General features: G+C 43.9%; 1 protein-coding gene across 3 annotated transcripts in view; it reads right to left on the bottom strand.

Moving 5' to 3' along the window:
• The window catches only part of PCNX2 (pecanex 2), a 291,197-nt gene that overhangs the window by 207,393 nt on the left and 64,142 nt on the right, over positions 1-19,662 (bottom strand). For all 3 annotated transcript variants that reach the window (XM_082422950.1, XM_082422951.1, XM_082422952.1), the window contains 3 exons: positions 9,902-10,055; positions 9,783-9,815; positions 723-894 (listed from right to left, as the gene is read on the bottom strand). In XM_082422950.1, the coding sequence (XP_082279076.1) occupies positions 723-894; positions 9,783-9,815; positions 9,902-10,055 (359 nt within the window). The remainder of the gene's footprint in view (positions 1-722; positions 895-9,782; positions 9,816-9,901; positions 10,056-19,662) is intronic.

Raw genomic sequence — 19,662 nt, 5'->3', positions numbered from 1 at the left:
ATATCCAGGACTCCATCTGAACTGAGAACCATGTCCACTCACGTGTTACCAGAGCATCTGTGCCGTGCAGGCGGGGCTGTGGCTGGCACCCTAATGGCAAAATCGCCTCCACCCTGAGGAGCCCCACTGACGCCACACACCAGGCACCTCAACCACCAGTCTTCAGATATTATGATGCTGCAGCTCCCTGCTCATGGATATCAACATCCTTTAGAATAAGCCCCTTGTTGGATGCTCGGGGCTCTGGCTCCCAGGCCGTCTTCTGAAAGCGTGCAAGCCAAGAGAAAAATGCGCATCTCTCAATCCAATAATAAAGTAAGAAAGTTTCTCCAAGGAGGGATTCAGAAAATAACGGGGAGGGGCTTCCCTGGTGGCGCAGTGGTTAAGAATCTGCCTGCCAAAGCAGGGGACACGGGTTCGAGCCCTGGTCTGGGAAGATCCCACATGCCGCGGAGCAACTAAGCCCGTGAGCCACAACTACTGAGCCTGCGCGTCTGGAGCCTGTGCTCCGCAACGGGAGAGGCCGCGACAGTGCGAGGCCCGTGCACCGCGATGAAGAGTGGCCCCCGCTCGCCGCAACTAGAGAAAGCCCTCGCACAGAAACGAAGACCCAACACAGCCAAAAATAAATAAATAAATTAAAAAAAAAAAAAAAAGAAAAGAACGGGGAGAAATACCCTCCCACCTCTATATTCTTCCCCACAACCCCCAAATGAACTCACCTATTAAGAGGTCCCTAGCCGACTGGAGAGACCCTGGAGAGAAGAGCTTCAGGCCATACACAATGTAAGTGGGAGGGTACCTGGCTTTGGCCCCAGTATCAAGAAGCAAAATAAGGCCACACAGCACACAAAAATAGATTGGTCTGCTGTATGTTATGATTTGGTTGTGTCCCTAGAAAACAAACACAATTTCTGAATGGTACCTTTAATTTTGATTAAATAACAAAAGCCTCATAGTCAATCATTTATACCATATTATACAACTTACACCATATAACAATTCACCCCTCCCCCACCATAATTCGTACACACAAAACACCAAGGGAAAAAAAAAATACCCTGATGCTTACTCTGTCAAAGAAGAATAAGAATATCAAAAAGAATGTTATGTCTCTCAGACTCAGCAAGATTTACCTGAAAATGTAATTACTAGCCTTGGATAAAATCTAGATCTAATTCAATGCCTCCCTCACAGTGAAACTTTCATTTGTGTTGTTCATTTCAAGTGCAAAACTAATTTAAACCACTATTTGCTCTGCATAATCTAAGTTGAGCTCCATTATTAACAAGAAATAGAATTATAAGTTGTAGGCTTCAATTTCCTTATGTCTTAGAAAGGAAGACAATACAGGTACCAAATTATACCGGCAGAGACTGCACAAAGTGTCTCAGTGTAGCACAGTGGAATAATCAATTTTTAAACATTTGCTATTTATATGCATTGTCCTCTGAGGAGGACCAAAAACTTAATCGATTTCATCTTAGCCTTCAAAATGTTCTTAAGAGGCGAGCGGACACATTGTTTTATTCTTCTTCTGGAATGGATAGAAAAATTAAGGAAAAGCTATAACATCAACTTTCCAGGGCAAAAGTCAATGAAGAATTAATTTACATTTCACAAATCAATGCACAATTCATAAGGTTCAAAAAACCAACAAAAATGAATTAGGGAAAGAATATTATTTGCAATTCATGAACTACTTTGAGTATAAAAAGTCAAGATGAAAGTGATACAAGTTTGATCACCTCACACCAGTCAGAATGGCCATCATCAAAAAATCCACAAACAATAAATGCTGGAGAGGGTGTGGAGAAAAGGGAACCCTCTTGCACTGTTGGTGGGAATGTAAATTGATACAGTCACTATGGAGAACAGTATGGAGGTTCCTTAAAAAACTAAAAATCGAACTACCATACAACCCAGCAATCCCACTACTGGGCATATACCCTGAGAAAACCATAATTCAAAAAGAGTCATGTACCACAATGTTCACTGCAGCTCTATTTACAATAGCCAGGACATGGAAGCAACCTAAGTGTCCATCGAGAGATGAATGGATAAAGAAGATGTGGCACATATGTACAATGGAATATTACTCAGCCATAAAAAGAAATGAAATTGAGTTATTTATAGTGAGGTGGATGGACACAGAGTCTGTCATACAGAGTGAAGTAAGTCAGAAAGAGAAAAACAAATACCGTATGCTAACACATATATATATGGAATCTAAAAAAAAAAGAAAAGAAAAGAAAAAAGAAAAAGGGTTCTGAAGAACCTAAGGGCAGGACAGGAATAAAGACACAGACGTAGAGACTGGACTTGAGGACATGGGGAGGGGGAAGGGTAAGCTGGGACGAAGTGAGAGAGTGGCATGGACATATATACACTACCAAATGTAAAATAGATAGCTAGTAGGAAGCAGCCACATAGCACAGGGAGATCAGCTCGGTGCTTTGTGACCACCTAAAGGGGTGGGATAGGGAGGGTGGGAGGGAGACGCAAGAGGGAGGGGATATGGGGATATATGTATATGTATAGCTGATTCACTTTGTTATAAAGCAGAAACTAACACACCATTGTAAAGCAATTATACTCTAATAAAGGTGTTTAAAAAATAAAATAAAATAAAAAGACTAGGAAATACGTCAAAAAAAAGAAAGTGATACAAGTTTGGATATGAATTTTTAAAGTCACTGCCTTGAACATATTTAGAAATGCAATTTAAATTGCCACTGCTTCTATAATAGAAATAGTCTTATTCCGAGACCATCTTTTAATAGGAAGGAAAACACAGGCTGTCCATGGGGGCTGGCTATGTTTGGCCCTGAGTCCAGACTCAGTCTTAAAGGAATATTTTGTACTCTTATGAAATTTCCTTTTGAATCCAACTAGGTCATAGATTAATGGGTAAGAGGATACCTCCTCTGCATTTAAAAAAAATTTGAAACTAAAGCATAAGTGAAATCTTAATGCATTTCTTATCAAGTGAATAGCAAAATAAATTGCTTGGTATAGATAGCCACTTAGTATACAAATACACAAGCATATGAGATCTTTCCTCAAACTGATACCATTTCAGAAATATAATTAAATAGCTACTTCCCACTTGCCCTGATTCTTTCTGTTACTAAAAGGTTAAAAATACTTTTTCCAGGAACTGAAAGTCTATGGCTTTGAACAAATTTAAGATATCATCTTGGATCGTCCAAGTCAAACTTTATTTATTGGGCATGGGAATGCTTTCTTTTTATTTGTAATTTCTGAGACAAACCTTAAGGCTCCCTTAGAAACAGGCTGCCCTCACCATCATGCTATCTTTTGGGTCCCCAAACCATTCTAAGCATATCGCTAATACACGGCATGTGAGTCACTTTTATTTGTCTTGATTCCTAAGAACACCCACTAATAAAATTTCCCTGCTCTCCAGTTCCTTCTTTCACATAGGATTCAATCATAAAACCTCCCAAGGATTGATTTTTTTTTTTCAATAGAAAAATTCCACTCGCTCCTCCAGGTGAAGTCTGATCACAATCTTTTAAAACTTGTCCAAGTGTTTCCCACCTGTTTTTTCACCTTCAAATGTCCTGGGGAAGCACTGCTGATTTCTGCTCTGGGGTATCTTGCAGGCTGTTTTACAAAAGCTGGTCTACACATGCATTTGGGTCTCCCATTAACCCCACCTACATATACAATTTCACAGGCGGTGCTCTGGTCGCAGGGCAAGGAAAGGGTAAGGTGAGAGAATCTATCCAAACCTACAGGTCCCCACCCGGAGAGCAGTGGTGCTTGTGGCTAGGGGACCAGGCCATTCTAATTGCCCTCTTACCAAGAGAGTGGGCTGGTCAGATGCTTCAAACTTGCAGCTGATAGATAAGTAGATAGATGGATGGATGGACAGATAGATAGATAGATGATAGATAGATAGAGATGGATAGATAGACAGACAGGGAGACAGGGCGATAAAAGGGTTTTGTTATAAGCAAGATGGGGTGTCTGAACCCAGGGGCACTGAACCAAGGCTGTCAGCAACCAGGACATGCCAGCCCCATCCCATCTCTGCCGTTACCCGTGCCAGCTCCAGGCTTCGTGCAGATCCGAATTCTCTGCTCCTCAGCCCAGACGGCAGAAAAGAGCTGCCTCACACCTGCTGAGTCTGCACAAGTTCCTGTCTGGCCGCACTCAGAGGTCAGCTGTTTTTGACAAGCTGATGTAAAACAGCAAAGGCTACCATTTATCCTGCTTTCCTGTGCCTCAGGCACTCTTCTACCTACTTTAAATATTAAATATATTAAATATTATAACAGTAGGACTCGAAGAAGCGCTACTATTACTCTCATTTTGCCACGGGTAAAGTGAGGCACAAAGAGGAAGAAATTTGTCCCAGGCCTTGCAGTGTGGCCGAGCCAGGGCTTGGACCCCGCCGCTGGCTGACTGGTTACTTCCCACTGGCTCCCCAAACTGACCCAGACGGTGACTGCATTTGCCACTGGATCCTTCTAGGCCCAACACTCAACCTCACTCGGATCAAGCTCATTCGCAATCCTCATTCTTTAGACACATGACGTGAATGTTACTCATGTGAAGTAAAGAGAGAGTGGGGGGGAAACCATTCGTAATAGCTTCTCCTGGAAGGTGTCACCTCTTCCTGAAAGAACTCAGGAGGGTGAAGAGGGCTCCTACCAGGAGAGGGTGTAGAAAAATAACCACCTGCTGCTCTGTCCAGCCCCTCTGAGACACTATGTCTACCTACGTGGAACTCTCTTCACTATAATAAGGATTCGCTGCTTGCTTTAGCAATTCACCTGTTTATATTTAGAGTCACTGTTTTTAACTGAAGTATAGTTGATTTACAATATTGTGTTAGTTTCAGATATACAGCATAGTGATTTGTTTTGGGTTTTTTTTTATGCAGATTATATTCCATTATAGGTTATTGCAAGATATTCAATATAGTTCCCTGGGCTATACAGTAAATCTTTGTGGCTTATCTATTTTATGTATAGTAGTTTGTATCTGTTAATCCCATACTCCTAATTTATCCTTTCCCCTCTCTCCCCTTTGGTAACCGTAAGTTTGCTTTCCATCTGTGAGTCTGTTTCTGATTTGTATATAGATTCATTTGTATTATTTTTTAGATTCCACACATAAGTGATATCATATAGTATTTGTCTTTCTCTGTCTGACTTATTTCACTAAGCATTATATTCTCTAGGCCCATCCAAGTTGCTGCAAATGGCAATACTTCATTCTTTTTTTTTGCTGAGTAATATTCCATTGTTTATATACACCACCTCTTCTTTATCCAATCATCTGTTGATGGGTACTTGGGCTGTTTCCATGTCTTGGCTATTATAATAGTACTGCTATGAACAGCTGGGGTGCATGTATCTTTTCTAATTAAAGTTTTCATTTTTTCTGGATGTACACTGAAAATTTTTAACTATACACTTCAGTTCCCCTTATGTGTGGCACAAAAGAAGGAGATCTGGGGATGGGTGCCCACTGCCCTAAGGAAGCTGAACCCCAGTAAAACCCTGGCCAGCAAGTATTCTATGACCCACACTTGGTGGCATATATATACAATGGAATATTACTCAACCATAGAAAAGAATGAAATAATGCCATTTGCAGCAACATGGATGGACTTAGAGATGATCATACGAAGTGAAGTAAGTTAGACAAACATCGTATGATATCACTTATATGTGGAATCGAAAAAAATGATACAAATGAACTTATTTACAAAACAGAAACAGACTTACAGACAGAAAAACAAATTTATGGTTACCAAAGAGGAAAGGTGGGGAAGGGATAAATTAGGAGTTTGGGATTAACAGATACACACCACTCTATATAAAATAGATAGGGCTTCCCTGGTGGTGCAGTGGTTGAGAATCTGCCTGCCAATGCAAGGGACACGGGTTCAAGCCCTGGTCTGGGAAGATCCCACATGCCGCAGAGCAGCTAGGCCCGTGAGCCACAACTACTGAGCCTGCGCATCTGGAGCCTGTGCTCCGCAACAAGAGAGGCCGCGACAGTGAAAGGCCCCGTGCACCGTGATGAAGAGTGGCCCCTGCTTGCCGCAACTGGAGAAAGCCCTCGCACAGAAACGAAGACCCAACACAGCCAAAAAAAATAAAATAATAAAAAAAAAAGTAGATAACCAACAAGGACCTACTGTATAGCACAGGGAACTATACTTAATATACTGTAATAACCTATAATGGAAAAGAATCTGAAAAAGAATAGATATGTATATGTATAACCAAATCACTCTGCTGCACACCAGAAACTAACACAACGCTGTAAATCAACTATACTACAATTTCTAAAAATTTTTAGTGAAATTAAAAAAAAAACATTTCTCTGATAAACAGCACCTTAACCAGGTGTTCAAGGTCAACATCCAAAGTGGTTAAGTCATGTTGATTGTACATAACCTCGAAATGATGTGAGGAAAATGGCACTTTACTTCTGCAGTTTTCCTCCCCCAAATCCAATAACCCAGTTAAATCATCAGATGAGCACCAGCTAAATCCCAACTGAGGGACAGTCTACAAAATCCCTGACCAATGCTCCTCACGGCTGTCCAGGTAATCAAACACCAAGGAAAACCTGAGAAACTGTCACAGCCAGGAGGAGCCTTAGGAGAGAGAATGACTAAATGTCAGGCAATGTCCTGGATGGAATCCTCAAAAAAAAAAAAAAAAAAGGGATATTACGTAAAAACGAAGGAAATCTGAGTGAGATATGGACCTCAGTTAATAATAATGTATCCATATTGGTTCTGTAGTTGTGACAACTGTAACATACTGATGGAAGAGGTTAATAATTGGGGACCTAGGCGTGGGGGTTGTGGAAACTGTACACTCAGCCCTCTGGATCCGCAGAGCAGAAAGAGAAAGGAGAGCAACCTTTACAGAGGACTTGATATTCCAGGTCCTCCACTTGGCACATTATGTAAATTATCCAACTCACTCGTGACCAAATCCAGCTGAGGTTGTCATTATTATCCCCACTTTACTCACACAAAAATGGCCAGCATTTGTCAAGTGCTCCCGCGGTGCCAGATTCTAGGCTAAGCCCTGGATGTACATTCTCTTGTTTAATCCCCTTACAATCCTATTTCATTATTTCCTCTTTTACAGAGGAAAAACCTGAGATTCAGAGAAGTCACTTGACCAAGATGCCGTAGTTTGTACATGGCGAGGCTGGATTCGAATCTCGAAACCTGCACGCTTCCAGTTACCCCGGTGTTTCTCAAGCGTGATCTGAGATCACCTCCGCCATCAGCACGGGGTGGGGGAGTGTTAAAATGCAGGTTCCCAAGTGCTGCCCCAGCTGCCCTGACTCAGAAGCCCTGCAGGTGCTGGGAAAGGCCCCGACACTGGCTCTGTGCCAGCGATCCTACTGGATTTTGCTTTCTGGGTTATCATTAGTGGATACTGTTGGTTAGCCCCGTGTATAAATCTGTGTAAGCCAAGGAATAGCCTCACTGCCCGTGACTAAGTTCCCAGTCTCTGATCCTCAGATCCCGTCCAGGAGCTACCCCCCATTCTCATCTTTTTAAGCTCTCCTAGACCTCTTTTCTTTTACAATCAGACACGTTGCTTTCAGGCCCAGGGTCGATGGTACCGTAACTATTAGCAGGCCAGTATTAATCTGCAACTCTATCTGAAGCACACAGAATGTTATGCAAAAAAAAAAAAAAAAAATTTTTTTTTTATCATTGTGCTATCTTCAGGTTTTAACAACTTGCTCAAAATTTGCCACCTCTGTGCTCCTGGAAGGAAACAAAGAAGCAAGTCAGTCAATCACTCCAAGAGCAAGAACTGACTGCATGAACAGCCCTCCCTGGGAACGAACAAAGTAATGCAGTTTTGAAAAGCACTTTGGTTCATCTGACAGCCCCTGATGAATGAACCTTAGCCGCCAGGGCTGGTGGCAGGCTTGAGAACCATCTCTCTACCAGACTGGGTTCATTCTCTTGACCATCTCCTTTCTGAGGTTTTCTCATCTCTAAACAGTAAATCAGCCTCTAAACGCCTGCATGGCTCAGCCACATGGCAAGAGGAACTGTTTTATAGCTACCATATTTTCTTTCCTCATCAGAACAGTTAGAGAAATGCCAGCTCAAATCTGGGACTAATTCTACTTAGAAATCTGCGTAAGCAAATTAAGTACTGCAATAAACATAGTTTGATGTCTGACTGTGGCTTCTGTTGACAGTAAGGGAGGTCATTTCTTCCTATCTCACTACGACATGCTTGCTCAGATAAAGGAAGAGCAGATGCATTCAGTCCTCCAGGAACTGGATCAATATTGACAATACGACTCCAACTTCGAGCAGGACCCAGGGGTCCTGCGAACAGTCATTACAGATCTACAGGGATTATGCAGCTGTACTGGCCATCCTCCTCGCCTAGCATTATTCCTGAAAGTACATGCAGGAAATGAATGTTTACTAGCATACAACAGCCCTCCCCCAGGTCACCCAGAAAGACAGTGACCCAAGCGCTGTCACTAGGAAGCGGGGCTTATTTATCACAGCAGGACAACGCCAGTGTCGCATCTAGGGCGGGCTGGGACAACACATCCCAGGGCTGCGCATCTCTGCTCTCACCACCTAACCCAGATCCCTGACGATAATCACGACAACACGTCCGGGATACCCTCATTATGCTGCTTCTCCTTAGCTTGACATTCAGACTCTGGGACGAAAGAAGACGCATTATATGTAAACCAATTGTGGGGAACAGAGGAATTTAACAAGATAGTAACGTATGCCAGGTGAGTGTCCAATTACAAGCTTTTCTTAATTACTATGAGCTAAGCATGACCTATCACAGGTGTCAAAGCAGTCCTAAATCCTGGATATGAATTTTTTAAAGGCACAGTAGTGGGAAGGTCAAGTTTTCTTTCATTGGAAGTGGTTTTCGGGGACCCACAGGAGCTCACCATAACAGAGGAAAGAAGGTTTCTCGAGGAGCTGGGACATCTACCAGGCAGTGGTCTCGGGCAAAGGCACGTGGCCAGGGTCCCAGTAGGGAGAGCACCAGACCTGGAGCCGCAGCACCGCAGGGGAAGGTGCAGCCGGGTCAGTGGGTGTTACGTGTGCTTCCGAGCTCCTGGAAGAATGCCCAGGCACCAAGAGATCGATACTGGGGAGCCCAGAGTGTCAGATATAAATGAGCCCCAAATGATGAGGTAAAAGGTAACAATACACTTGAAAATGTGGAAGAGAAAGAGATCAGCTTCAGGTAAAAAGAATAATGATTCATGCTTACAGACTGAGGTTTCCAATAAGAGCTACCATCTACTAAGCGATTTCTCTATGCCAGGCACTGTTTTAAGCCCGGTACTTGGATTACTGAATCCCCATAGGCATTTTTATTATCCTTATTTACACACAGGGAAGCTGAGGCATGGAGAGTACACATTTTGTTCAGGGTCCAACAATCAGACACAGGAACCAGAAAACGAACGCAGGCAGCCTGACTGCAGAGTCTGGGCTCACCGTCTTTCCTGACATGAGTCCAGTGGGGTAGAGAAGGCCCTCCACACACTCTTGGTCCCCATCCTGTTCCTTCCCTGCCACCATCCCCACCACGCTCTCCGATCTAGCCTGAACTTGGCCACCATGCATTAATGTTTCTATTTATATACTCCATATATATGCATATTGATATGCACGTCGCCTTTTGAATCTGTTTTGCCCATTCCCCTATCTTCAACGCAAGCAGAGCGGACAAGCTACTCGCCTGTGACTGGACACTTACGTGGATTGGCGAGGCGGGGTCAGGCTGAACGCTCTAGAACACAAATGAGAAGTGTCTGTGTCATCGTCTCATGATTTCAAGGCTACAGTAGTGATGGTAAGAATTAGATGTGCGCTTGCCTTTAACAGGGAGTACTGGCAGCTGGCCATGACGAGGCAGAAGAGAAGCACCCACATGTCTTTGCAAAAGCCTCGGTTCAGGGTCAGGAATCCGAGCAGGGACACCAGGACAATGAGTAAAACCGCCAGCACGTTTTCCTTGACATCTTCAGTTCTGGGCAAAATCAACACATTAAAAACGGAGGGAATAAAAGGTAAGGCTGTCTGGGTTTTTTTGTTTTTTTTTTTTCCCCCCCACACACACACTGTATTTTATTTTTACAAGAGATAAATAGACTGACACCAAGCATTGTAAATGGATGACCACAACAAAAGCAACAATGATTGCAATTACCAAACACAAAACACACTCATACTATGTCATAATATTGATATTCAGTCCAGTAATCCTCCACTGTAACAGCTCCTTTACTTTGCAGTGAAAATTGATTTGTATATTCTTTCAGGCTGTCTGTTTTTAAACAGAGAATACCTGCATGCTGATAAAAAGACTGGCCACAAGAGAGTACTTATCCCAAGCACGCCTTTATATTTGGTAACAAGATTTTAAGGTTTCCTTCCTTCCTTCGTCCTGTGTTTTATATTTTTAAAAATCCATATTTAACTCCTACTTTCTGTTATTGAAATAAATGAAATATAATCCCATTGGGTGTCCTTGGCCACTAAACTGGGTTTACTGGGAGAAGACCGTTAATTCCTCCATCCACAACAGTGAAATGTGCCTCAGAGAAGGGGCTTCTCTGACTCCGCTAAATGGGGGAAGGGGTGCATGGCAATCCCTTCCAGATACAGTCTCCGTGGCCGGAATTTGCTGCTCAGTTTCAGAAGCCAGGAGAGCTCCAGCCGGAGGGCTGATGTGCAGAGGGTCCGACTGAAAGTATGTCATGACCACAGCCTCACGGGGTGGTTCTCTCTTGGGGGGCTCCACTTGAGAGGTGCAGGGTAGAGAGGTGAGCTCATCAGTCGTGGGGTGTTATCCATGGATGTGCAAAGGGACAAGAAAGGGAGTTTTAAGTTGCTGATCCAGAGCGGCTGAAGCTGGATCATGGGGAGGCAATAAGGGCTGCTAGGGGGAGGAAGTGGATGCATCAAAGTGCAAAAGAGGATGTGGGGACACGGGAGGGAGGTGGAGGGGATGCGAAGGTTGAACAGAGGCTGGGATTACGACGTCAGAGGTGGAAGACTTCTACGGGAGGACGAGATGCAGGGTGGAGTTACGGGAAGGAGCAGCTGAAATGAAGTTAAGGGAGGATGGCATGGGCCACGAGGTCGAGAGTTTAGATGAGTCATTCACAAGAATTCTGAGTACATTTCTTCCCTCACCAATGTTTGCACAGGTACATATTGTTTTGGGGTTGTTGTTTTTTTCTGGCCGTGCCTCATGTGGGAATCTTAGGTCCCCAACCAGGGATTGAACCCACGTCCCCTGCAGTGGAAGCGTGGAGTCCTAACCACTGGACCGCCAGGGAAGTCCCCATATTGGCCTTTCCCATTCAATTATGACCATTTTTAGACAGGGACAATTGGCTACTTCATCCCTGGCATGTTCAGGCACTCCTGAACATTCTATTTTTAATTAATAGACATTATTTTTTAGAGCAGTTTTAGATTTCCAACAAAATTGAGGGGAAACTACGAAGAGTTCCCACATAGCCCCTCCCCCCAGACACACCCACCCTCCCCCACCATCAACATCCCCCGCTAGGGTGCTACGTGTGTTATAATTGAGGAACCGACACGGACAAATCATTATCAACTAAAGTCCATAGTCTACATTATGGTTCATTCTTGGTGGTGGACATTCTGCGGGGTTAGACAATGGCATAATGATATGTATCTGCCATTACCGTATCTTACAGAGTATTTTCACTGCCCTAAAAATCCTCTGTGCTCTGCCTATTCATCCATCCCTCCTCTCTAACCCCTGGTAACCACTCATCTTTTTACTGTCTCCATAGTTCTGCCCTTCCCAGATTCCCTGGTGGAATCATACAGAAGGTAGCCTTTTCAGATTAGCTTCTTTCACTTAGTAATACACACTGAAGGCCCCTCCATGTCTTTTCATGGTTTGATAGCACCTTTCTTTCTACTGCTGAATAACATTGCACTTGCATGGACATACCACCGTTTCCTTATCCATTCACCTGTCAAAAGACATCTTGGTTGCTTCCAAGTTTTGGCAATTATGAATAAAGTGGACTTCCCTGGTGGTGCAGTGGTTAAGAATCTGCCTGCCAATGCAGGGGACACGGGTTCGAACCCTGGTCTGGGAAGATCCCACATGCCGCGGAGCAACGAAGCCCATGCACCACAATTCCGGAGCCTGTGCTCTAGAGCCCACGAGCCACAACTACTGAGCCCGCGTGCTGCAACTACTGAAGCCCACGTGCCTAGAGCCGGTGCTCCGCAACAAGAGAAGCCACCGCAATGAGAAGTCCGCGCACCACAACGAAGAGTAGCCCCCGCTCGCTGCAACTAGAGAACGCCCGCACGCAGCAACGAAGACCCGATGCAGCCATAAATAAATAAATAAATAAATAAATAAATAAATAAATAAATAAATAAATATCAAACTTATGAAAAAAATTATGAATAAAAAGCATCTATAAACATTTGTGTGCAGGTTTTTGTGCGGACATACGGAGCGTGATTGCTAGGTCAAATGGTACTAGTATGTGTAGTTTGGAAGAAACTGCCAAGCTGTCTTCCAAAGTGGCTGAACCATTTTGCAATCCCACCAGCAATGAAATGAGAGTCCCTATTGCTCCACACCCTTTGGTGTTGCCCGTGTTTTGGATTTGGCCATTCTAATAGGCGTGTAGTGGCATCTCATTATTGTTTTAGTTCATAATTCCCTAATCATATATGACGTGGGGCATCTTTTCACATGTTTATTTGCCATCTGTACATCTTCTTGGGTGAGGTATCTGTTCGTATCTTTTGCCCATTTTTCAATCAGACAATCAAGTTGTACAGAATTGAGAGGTACAGAAATGTGAAGAACCCAGGTATTAAGATGCTCATGTTGAATATTTTAAAAAATATCTGGGGGGGGCAATACATATTTGGTGAAAAGGGAAATTTATGTGTTCTTTTATTTTCTACTATGCACTTTTTATAGAGCTAAATGTATTTGTTAGCTCAGGTCCATAAGACACATTATGTATTCTTTACTGTGCTCATAACATTTTGATGTATCTACCTAAAACAATATAAAGACTTAGGAAATAAAACAAAACAAAAATTTCAATTAGAAAAACCAAACCTATGGGACTTCGCTGGTGGCCCAGTGGTTAAGATTCTGCAATCCCAGGCAGGGGGCCCGGGTTCGATCCCTGGTCAGAGAACTAGATCCCACATGCTGCAACAAAGATCCTGGCATGGCCAAATAAGTAAATAATTTTTTTTTTTAAAACTTCTTTCCTATTTAAAGGGAAAGAATAAAGTTCCTGAAAAGTATTTTTTTCCCAGATTCTCCTCCACCAGGACTCCATTCCTCTGCCCTCAGCCTCCCCACCATCACTCCCCTCTCACATTTCCTCGTATATCAATATTAAATATTGGGTTAAGGAGTTTGCTCACTGGACAAGGAGTGTCATGATTAAGGCTGTACTTGAGAAAGATTTATCTTGCAGAGGTTAACAAGATGCACTGAAGGGGAAAGGATAAATAATACTCCCAGAGAGAAGTAAGGAAGGCCTGGGAAAGTGACACAGCTGGAGAATTGGAAAGGACACGTGACTTTCAGACACAATACAGAACGAGGCAGAAAGGACCCTGTGATTGAATGGATTATCTACAGTGAAAGATTGGTTGAAAGAATAAAGATGATTCCAAGATTTCAATCTGGGGGAAGGGGATCATAATGGCAGAAACTGGGAAGGGGAGCTGCTTCGCTAAGGGAAGTCGATTCATTTGTTCACGTAATAAAAGGGCTCGGCACTGCTCTGGGTGCTGGGAATACATCAGTGAATGAAAATCATGAAGCTTCCTTTCCAGTGGGCAGTGACATAAAATTAGTAATACACACAAAATGAGTACATGATATAGTATCTGAAGATGATTAGTGCAATAGAAACACGAATAGAACAAGGTGAGAGGAGTTACGACTGTACGGGCAGGGAGCGGATGGAATTTTAAACAGGAAGGTCAGGCTAAGACTCACTGAGAAAAGACACTTAAAAGACCAAGGGGTTGGTCGTGCAGGTATCTGAGGGGGAGTGCTCAGGTGGAGGGAACAGCCAGTGCAAAGGTCTTCAGGCTGGAAGAGGGCTTGGTGTGGTGAAGAATAGGAAGGCCAGCCTCACTCTGTTGTGTTAAGAAGAGTGTGCAGGGAGATGTTGGTGGGAATGTGAATTGGTGCAGCCATTATGGAGGACAGTTCCGTATGGAGGTTTCTCAAAAAACTAAAAATAGAGTTACTATATGATCGAGCAAACCCACTCCTGGGTATTTACCCAGACAAAACTCTAATTCAGAAATATACATGCACCCAAACGTTCATTGCAGCACTAGTTACAATAGCCAAGACATGGAAGCAACCTAAATGAACATCAACAGATGAATGGATAAATAAGATGTGGTACATATATGCAATGGAATACTACTCAGCCATAAAAAGAATAAAATAATGCCATGTGCAGCAACATGGATGGACCTAGAGATGATCATACTAAGTGAAGTAAGTCAGACAGAAAGATAAATATCACATGATATCACTTATATATGGAATCTAAAAAAAATGATACAAATAAACTCACAGACATAAAAAACAAACTTATGGTTACCAAAGAGGAAGGGGGGAATAAATTGAGTAAGAGATTAACAGATACATACTACTATATATAAAACAGATAAACAACAAGGACCTACTGTATAGCACAGGGAACTATATTCAATACCCTGTGATAAACCATAATGGAAAAGAATCTGACAAAATAGATATATGTATAACTGAGTCACTTTGCTGTATAGCAGAAATTAACACAACATTGTAAATCAACTATACTTCAATAAAATTTTTTTTAAAAAGAATAGCGTACAGGGAGAATGGGTTTGAGCAGGAGATGCTCTTGCAGTAACTCAGATGGGAGATGAAAGCAGCTCAGACAAGGGTGGTTACATTGAAGGTGGAAGGTGCAGCAGACACATTTGAAGGAGCAGTAAACATAATTTCCTATGAGAAGTTGAATGTGGGTGTGAAAGGATGACACCAAGATTTTTAACCTGAGAACCTGGAAGGATAGGTCTGTCATCAGCTGAGGTGGGGGAGACTGAAGATGGAGCAGACTTAGGATAAGGCAGAGATGAACAGCTGTTTCGACTCTGAAACATGATCTCCGATCATGAGATGTCAATCCCATAGTTAGAGACACAAGTCGAGAATTGGGGCAATGGGTCCAAGTTGGAGACAGAAATCTGAGAGTCACTGGCGGATCGGTGGGATTTAAAAGCCATGAGACTAAATGCGATCACTAAAGAAAAGCAGGTAGAAAGAGTAAGAGCTGTGCAGCTCCTAAGGACACCAACGGGAAGTGGTTACCTGCAAAGGTGACCAGGAAGGAGTGACCCAACAAGGCAGAAGGAAAACCAAGAGAAGGCTGAGCCCTGGGAGCCCAGAGAAGAAAGTAAACCAAGACGGAGGGTCTAGTGACCTGAACAACAGGGTCAACCGTGACCTGGACCAGGGCAGGCTCCACGGAGTCCTGGGATCAGAGGAGACTGAATGCAATGGGTTTATGAGAAAACGGGAGAAGAGAAACTGGAAAAAGCATAGGTAACACTTCAAGGAGCTCTGCTGCAAGGGAGCCTGGACAGCAGCTGGGGGGAAAGTGGTCGAGAGGATTTGTAAGGATGGGAAATGTGAGAGCACGCCCTTGCAATGACAGTGATGATAGTGAGTTTCCCCCTCCTTGTCACGTGGCTAGCTCCCTGCCACAGCTCGTATCTGTGTGTCCTCAGATAAGCCTTCTGCAGCCATCTGTCCTGACATCCGTGTCCCTCCTCCCCCAGGTTCCGCGTCTTCCATGGCACCCAGTACCATTTGCTGTCTCAAATCCCATCTCCCCCGGTGGAGTCGGGCTCCCTTCGTGCAGAGACCGTGTCTGTTTTATGCACTGCCCTATACGCAGGGCTCCGTATAGAGCCTAGCGTGGAGTAGGTGCTTCAATTTTTGCTTTGTTTTTAAAATGTGTTGAATGAATGAATGAATGAAATGAGGCTCAGACGGGCAGCTTTTTGTTTTAGATGCCAACCTGATAAACTAATTAAGTGAAAAGGAAACCTAGGTGTTTTGCAAGATGGGGTAATGGCAGAAGAGAAAATGAGAAAGGAAAACAAAGACAAGTCTGAAAATATCTGAACCGAATGGATGGCAAACTGAAGGCAAACAGAAGAGGCTGCAATCACAGAAACCGGTGACGCTACTACGATCAGAGGATAAGGAAACCCGTTCGAGGAAGATCAGCCTGAATTCCAGCGGAAAGCTGAGAAACATCAAGCCGAAGGCCTTACCCTGTGGGAGTCCAGAGCAGTGATTAGTCCGATTTCAGTGCCTCTTATTCACCAATTTCTTCCACTTCCTGCCAACCCTCGCAGTTTGCTTTTTATTATGCATACGTTTTCTTTCTAAGCTTTCATTTGGCAAATTCAAGTTCTCTCATCCACCTGTGACTTTAAATACCCCTGATGAATATCTAATGTAATTCATGTATGCCTTTTCAAATAACAATATAGCTTTCATTGTCAAAAATGTAAAATCTATCATGTGAATCCCTGTTTTTTGTAAAATTAATTAATTTATGTATTTAGTTTTGGCTGTGTTGGGTCTTCGTTGCTGCGCGTGGGCTTTCTCTAGTTGCGGCGAGCGGGGGGCTACTCTTGATTGCGGTGCGCGGGCTTCTCACTGCAGTGGCTTCTCTTGTTGCGGAGCTTGGGCTCTAGGTGCGCGGGCTTCAGTAGTTGTGGCTCACAGGCTCAGCAGCTGTGGCTCGCGGGCTCTAGAGCGCAGGCTCAGTAGTTGTGGCGCACGGGCTTTGTTGCTCCGCGGCATGTGGGATCCTCCTGGACCAGGGCTTGAACCCGTGTCCCGTGCCTTGGCAGGTGGATTCTTAACCACTGCGCCACCAGGGAAGTCCTGAATCCCTGTCTTCTTAAACAGTCCTTTCAGATCATCTCTGAACTAACTAAGAAGACGAGCTAGGTAGGTGTGCTGTGACACAGGCCACACTGGCCTCAAGGCCACGCTGGGGTGGTGACGTCTCACACTTGGGCGCCTGTGTTTTTGCAAAGCTCCCAGGTGGTTCTGATCCACAGTTCTGTTTGGGGGCATTACACTCTCCGTGCAAAGGTCCCAAGCTGCTCGGTTTTTCTAGGTCAGTGTTCTGGGTTTTTCTTCCTCCTTCTTCGCTGCCAGCTGGAGGTCATGGAGTCCCTTTCCCCCCTCTTAATTGACTGCAAACTAGAAAACCAGATCACCAAGCTTGCTGATGGATGACTGAAAGTAGGTTTAGATAGCCTCTGATAAAAGAGTGATCGCTCCTACCTACTAAGGGGCTAAGTTTCAGTGTCTGGATTTGACAACCCTCATTTTATTTCATTCTTAAAATTTTTTCTTCTTTCTGGGTTCTGGGCCACATTCCAGGTAATAATAATAATAACAACAGCAACTAATCTTTAAAGAACTCTTTCTATGGCTAAGTTGGTTTAATCCTCACAACCTCCCTGTGATATAGATTATCCCCATTTGACAGCTAGGAGATTGAGGCACAGAGAGTTTCTGTAGCCATCCCAAGATCACAGCACTAGTAAGTGACGGGGCCTGGATTTGATCTCCACGGGGATCTCCAGAGCTCAGGGGCTCCCTGGATAAGGGAGGGGGGCTATCTCTACTCAGGTCACCCCTGAGCACAAAATTTAAAGCCCACCATGACTTGCAAGTGAGGTGATTAAAACTATAACACTATAACCTTTTCAAATCTATCATAATCTTCTTCATCATCCTTTTTTAGACCTTCACTGGATTTTCTGTTAATTTTTCATCACTGAGTAAATTTTAAAATAACAAACTAGAAATCTACAAAAATATCTGTATTTAGTATGAAGGGTTAACGCAAGCTAGTCCAACTTTCAGTAATTTCTTTTTATTTATTTATTTATTTATTTTTGGCTGCACTGGGTCTTCGTTGCTGTGCACGAGCTTTCTCTAGTTGCAGTGAGTGGGGCTACTCTTTGTTGTGGTGCACGGGCTTCTCATTGCGGCGACTTCTCTTGTTGTGGAGCACGGGCTATAGGCGTACGGGCTTCAGTAGTTGTGGCTCGTGGGCTCTAGAGCACAGGCTCGGTAGTTGTGGCGCACGGGCTTAGTTGCTCCGTGGCATGTGGGAATCTTCCCGGATGAAGGCTTGAACCCGTGTGTCCTGCATTGGCAGGCGGATTCTTAACCACTGCGCCACCAGGGAAGCCCAGTAATTTCTTTTTAAATGAATATTTCCAAAAAACTGCCTCATCTAACACACTGTATTATCCTGAATTATTTTAGTTAAATATGAAGTCTTCATCTTAAGTGTGTGCCCCTTGGGTAACACAGTGTTGTTAGAAAAACCATTATAACTCCATTCCCTGACTTGTGGGTCCTGAAATTTACTGTTGTAATTGTGCATGACTATAGTTTTTCAGTATGTGATCATACCATTTAAGACATTACTATAACAAGTAGTCCCTGGGGGACCAACTACAGCAAAGCAGGCAACCAGCCCTCCCACTGCCCCGCTGGCTGGCTTTTTTTTTTTTTTAACATCTTTATTCGAGTATAGCCAGGACATGGAAGCAGCCTAAGTGTCCATTGACAGATGAATGGATAAAGAAGATGTGGCACATATATACAATGGAATATTACTCAGCCAGAAAAAGAAACAAAATCGAGTTATTTGTAGTGAGGTGGATGGACCTAGAGTCTGTCATACAGAGTGAAGTAAGTCAGAAAGAGAAAAAACAAATACCGTATGCTAACACATATATATGGAATCTAAAAAAAAAAAAAAAAGATGGTTCTGAAGAACCTAGGGGCAGGACAGGAATAAAGACGCAGACGTAGAGAATGCACTGGCTAGCATTTAACGGTGAAACTCAGCATTTGCTGATGACACTGCTAGTAACGGCATCACACATTTCCAAACCCACAGCCCTTGAAGACCACAATGCGGTCCTCTGTATATCTTGAGGTGGGGTAAGTCCCCTACCTGGCCCTAACTCCATCACGCCTTAGCCAACCTGACCCCCCAGCCTCCGCTTCCACCTCCCCACCCAGCACCCTCAGCTCCCACAGCGTTGCATCTTGAGGAGCAGTGGTGAGGAAGAGTAACAGCGTTTAAAGGAAAGATCAGCACTGAAATTACAGGACAGAGAAGAAGAACCCACGTCATGAAAGGAAAGGGCCACACATCACCACCCCGGCCACCCCGTGTCCCTCCTCTCCTCCCCACACCATACCCAGGCACCCAGGCCCTGTCCTGTGTACAGGAGCCGCAGGCCCTCCTACAAAAATTGGCAGGCGATGAGCAGACCAAGGCATAATATTGACCCCAAAGCTAACCTTAAGGCTAAACCATTTTACCCAGTTCTCCTAGCTCCCATTGTAATCGCTCAATGACAATTTCTTCAGTTGTCAATATCTCACTGCTTCGACTCTGGGTGTGCAGCACAAAGGGTGGACACACCTTGAAAATGTCCCCAGAGAACCTCAGCCTGCGGCCAAATTCCTT

The sequence above is a fragment of the Balaenoptera physalus genome, assembly GCF_965194825.1.
Source record: "Balaenoptera physalus genome assembly, chromosome: 14".
Lineage (NCBI taxonomy): Eukaryota > Metazoa > Chordata > Mammalia > Artiodactyla > Balaenopteridae > Balaenoptera > Balaenoptera physalus.
The sequence above is the reverse complement of the archived record's forward strand: the minus strand, read 5'-3'. Positions and strand labels throughout refer to the sequence as shown.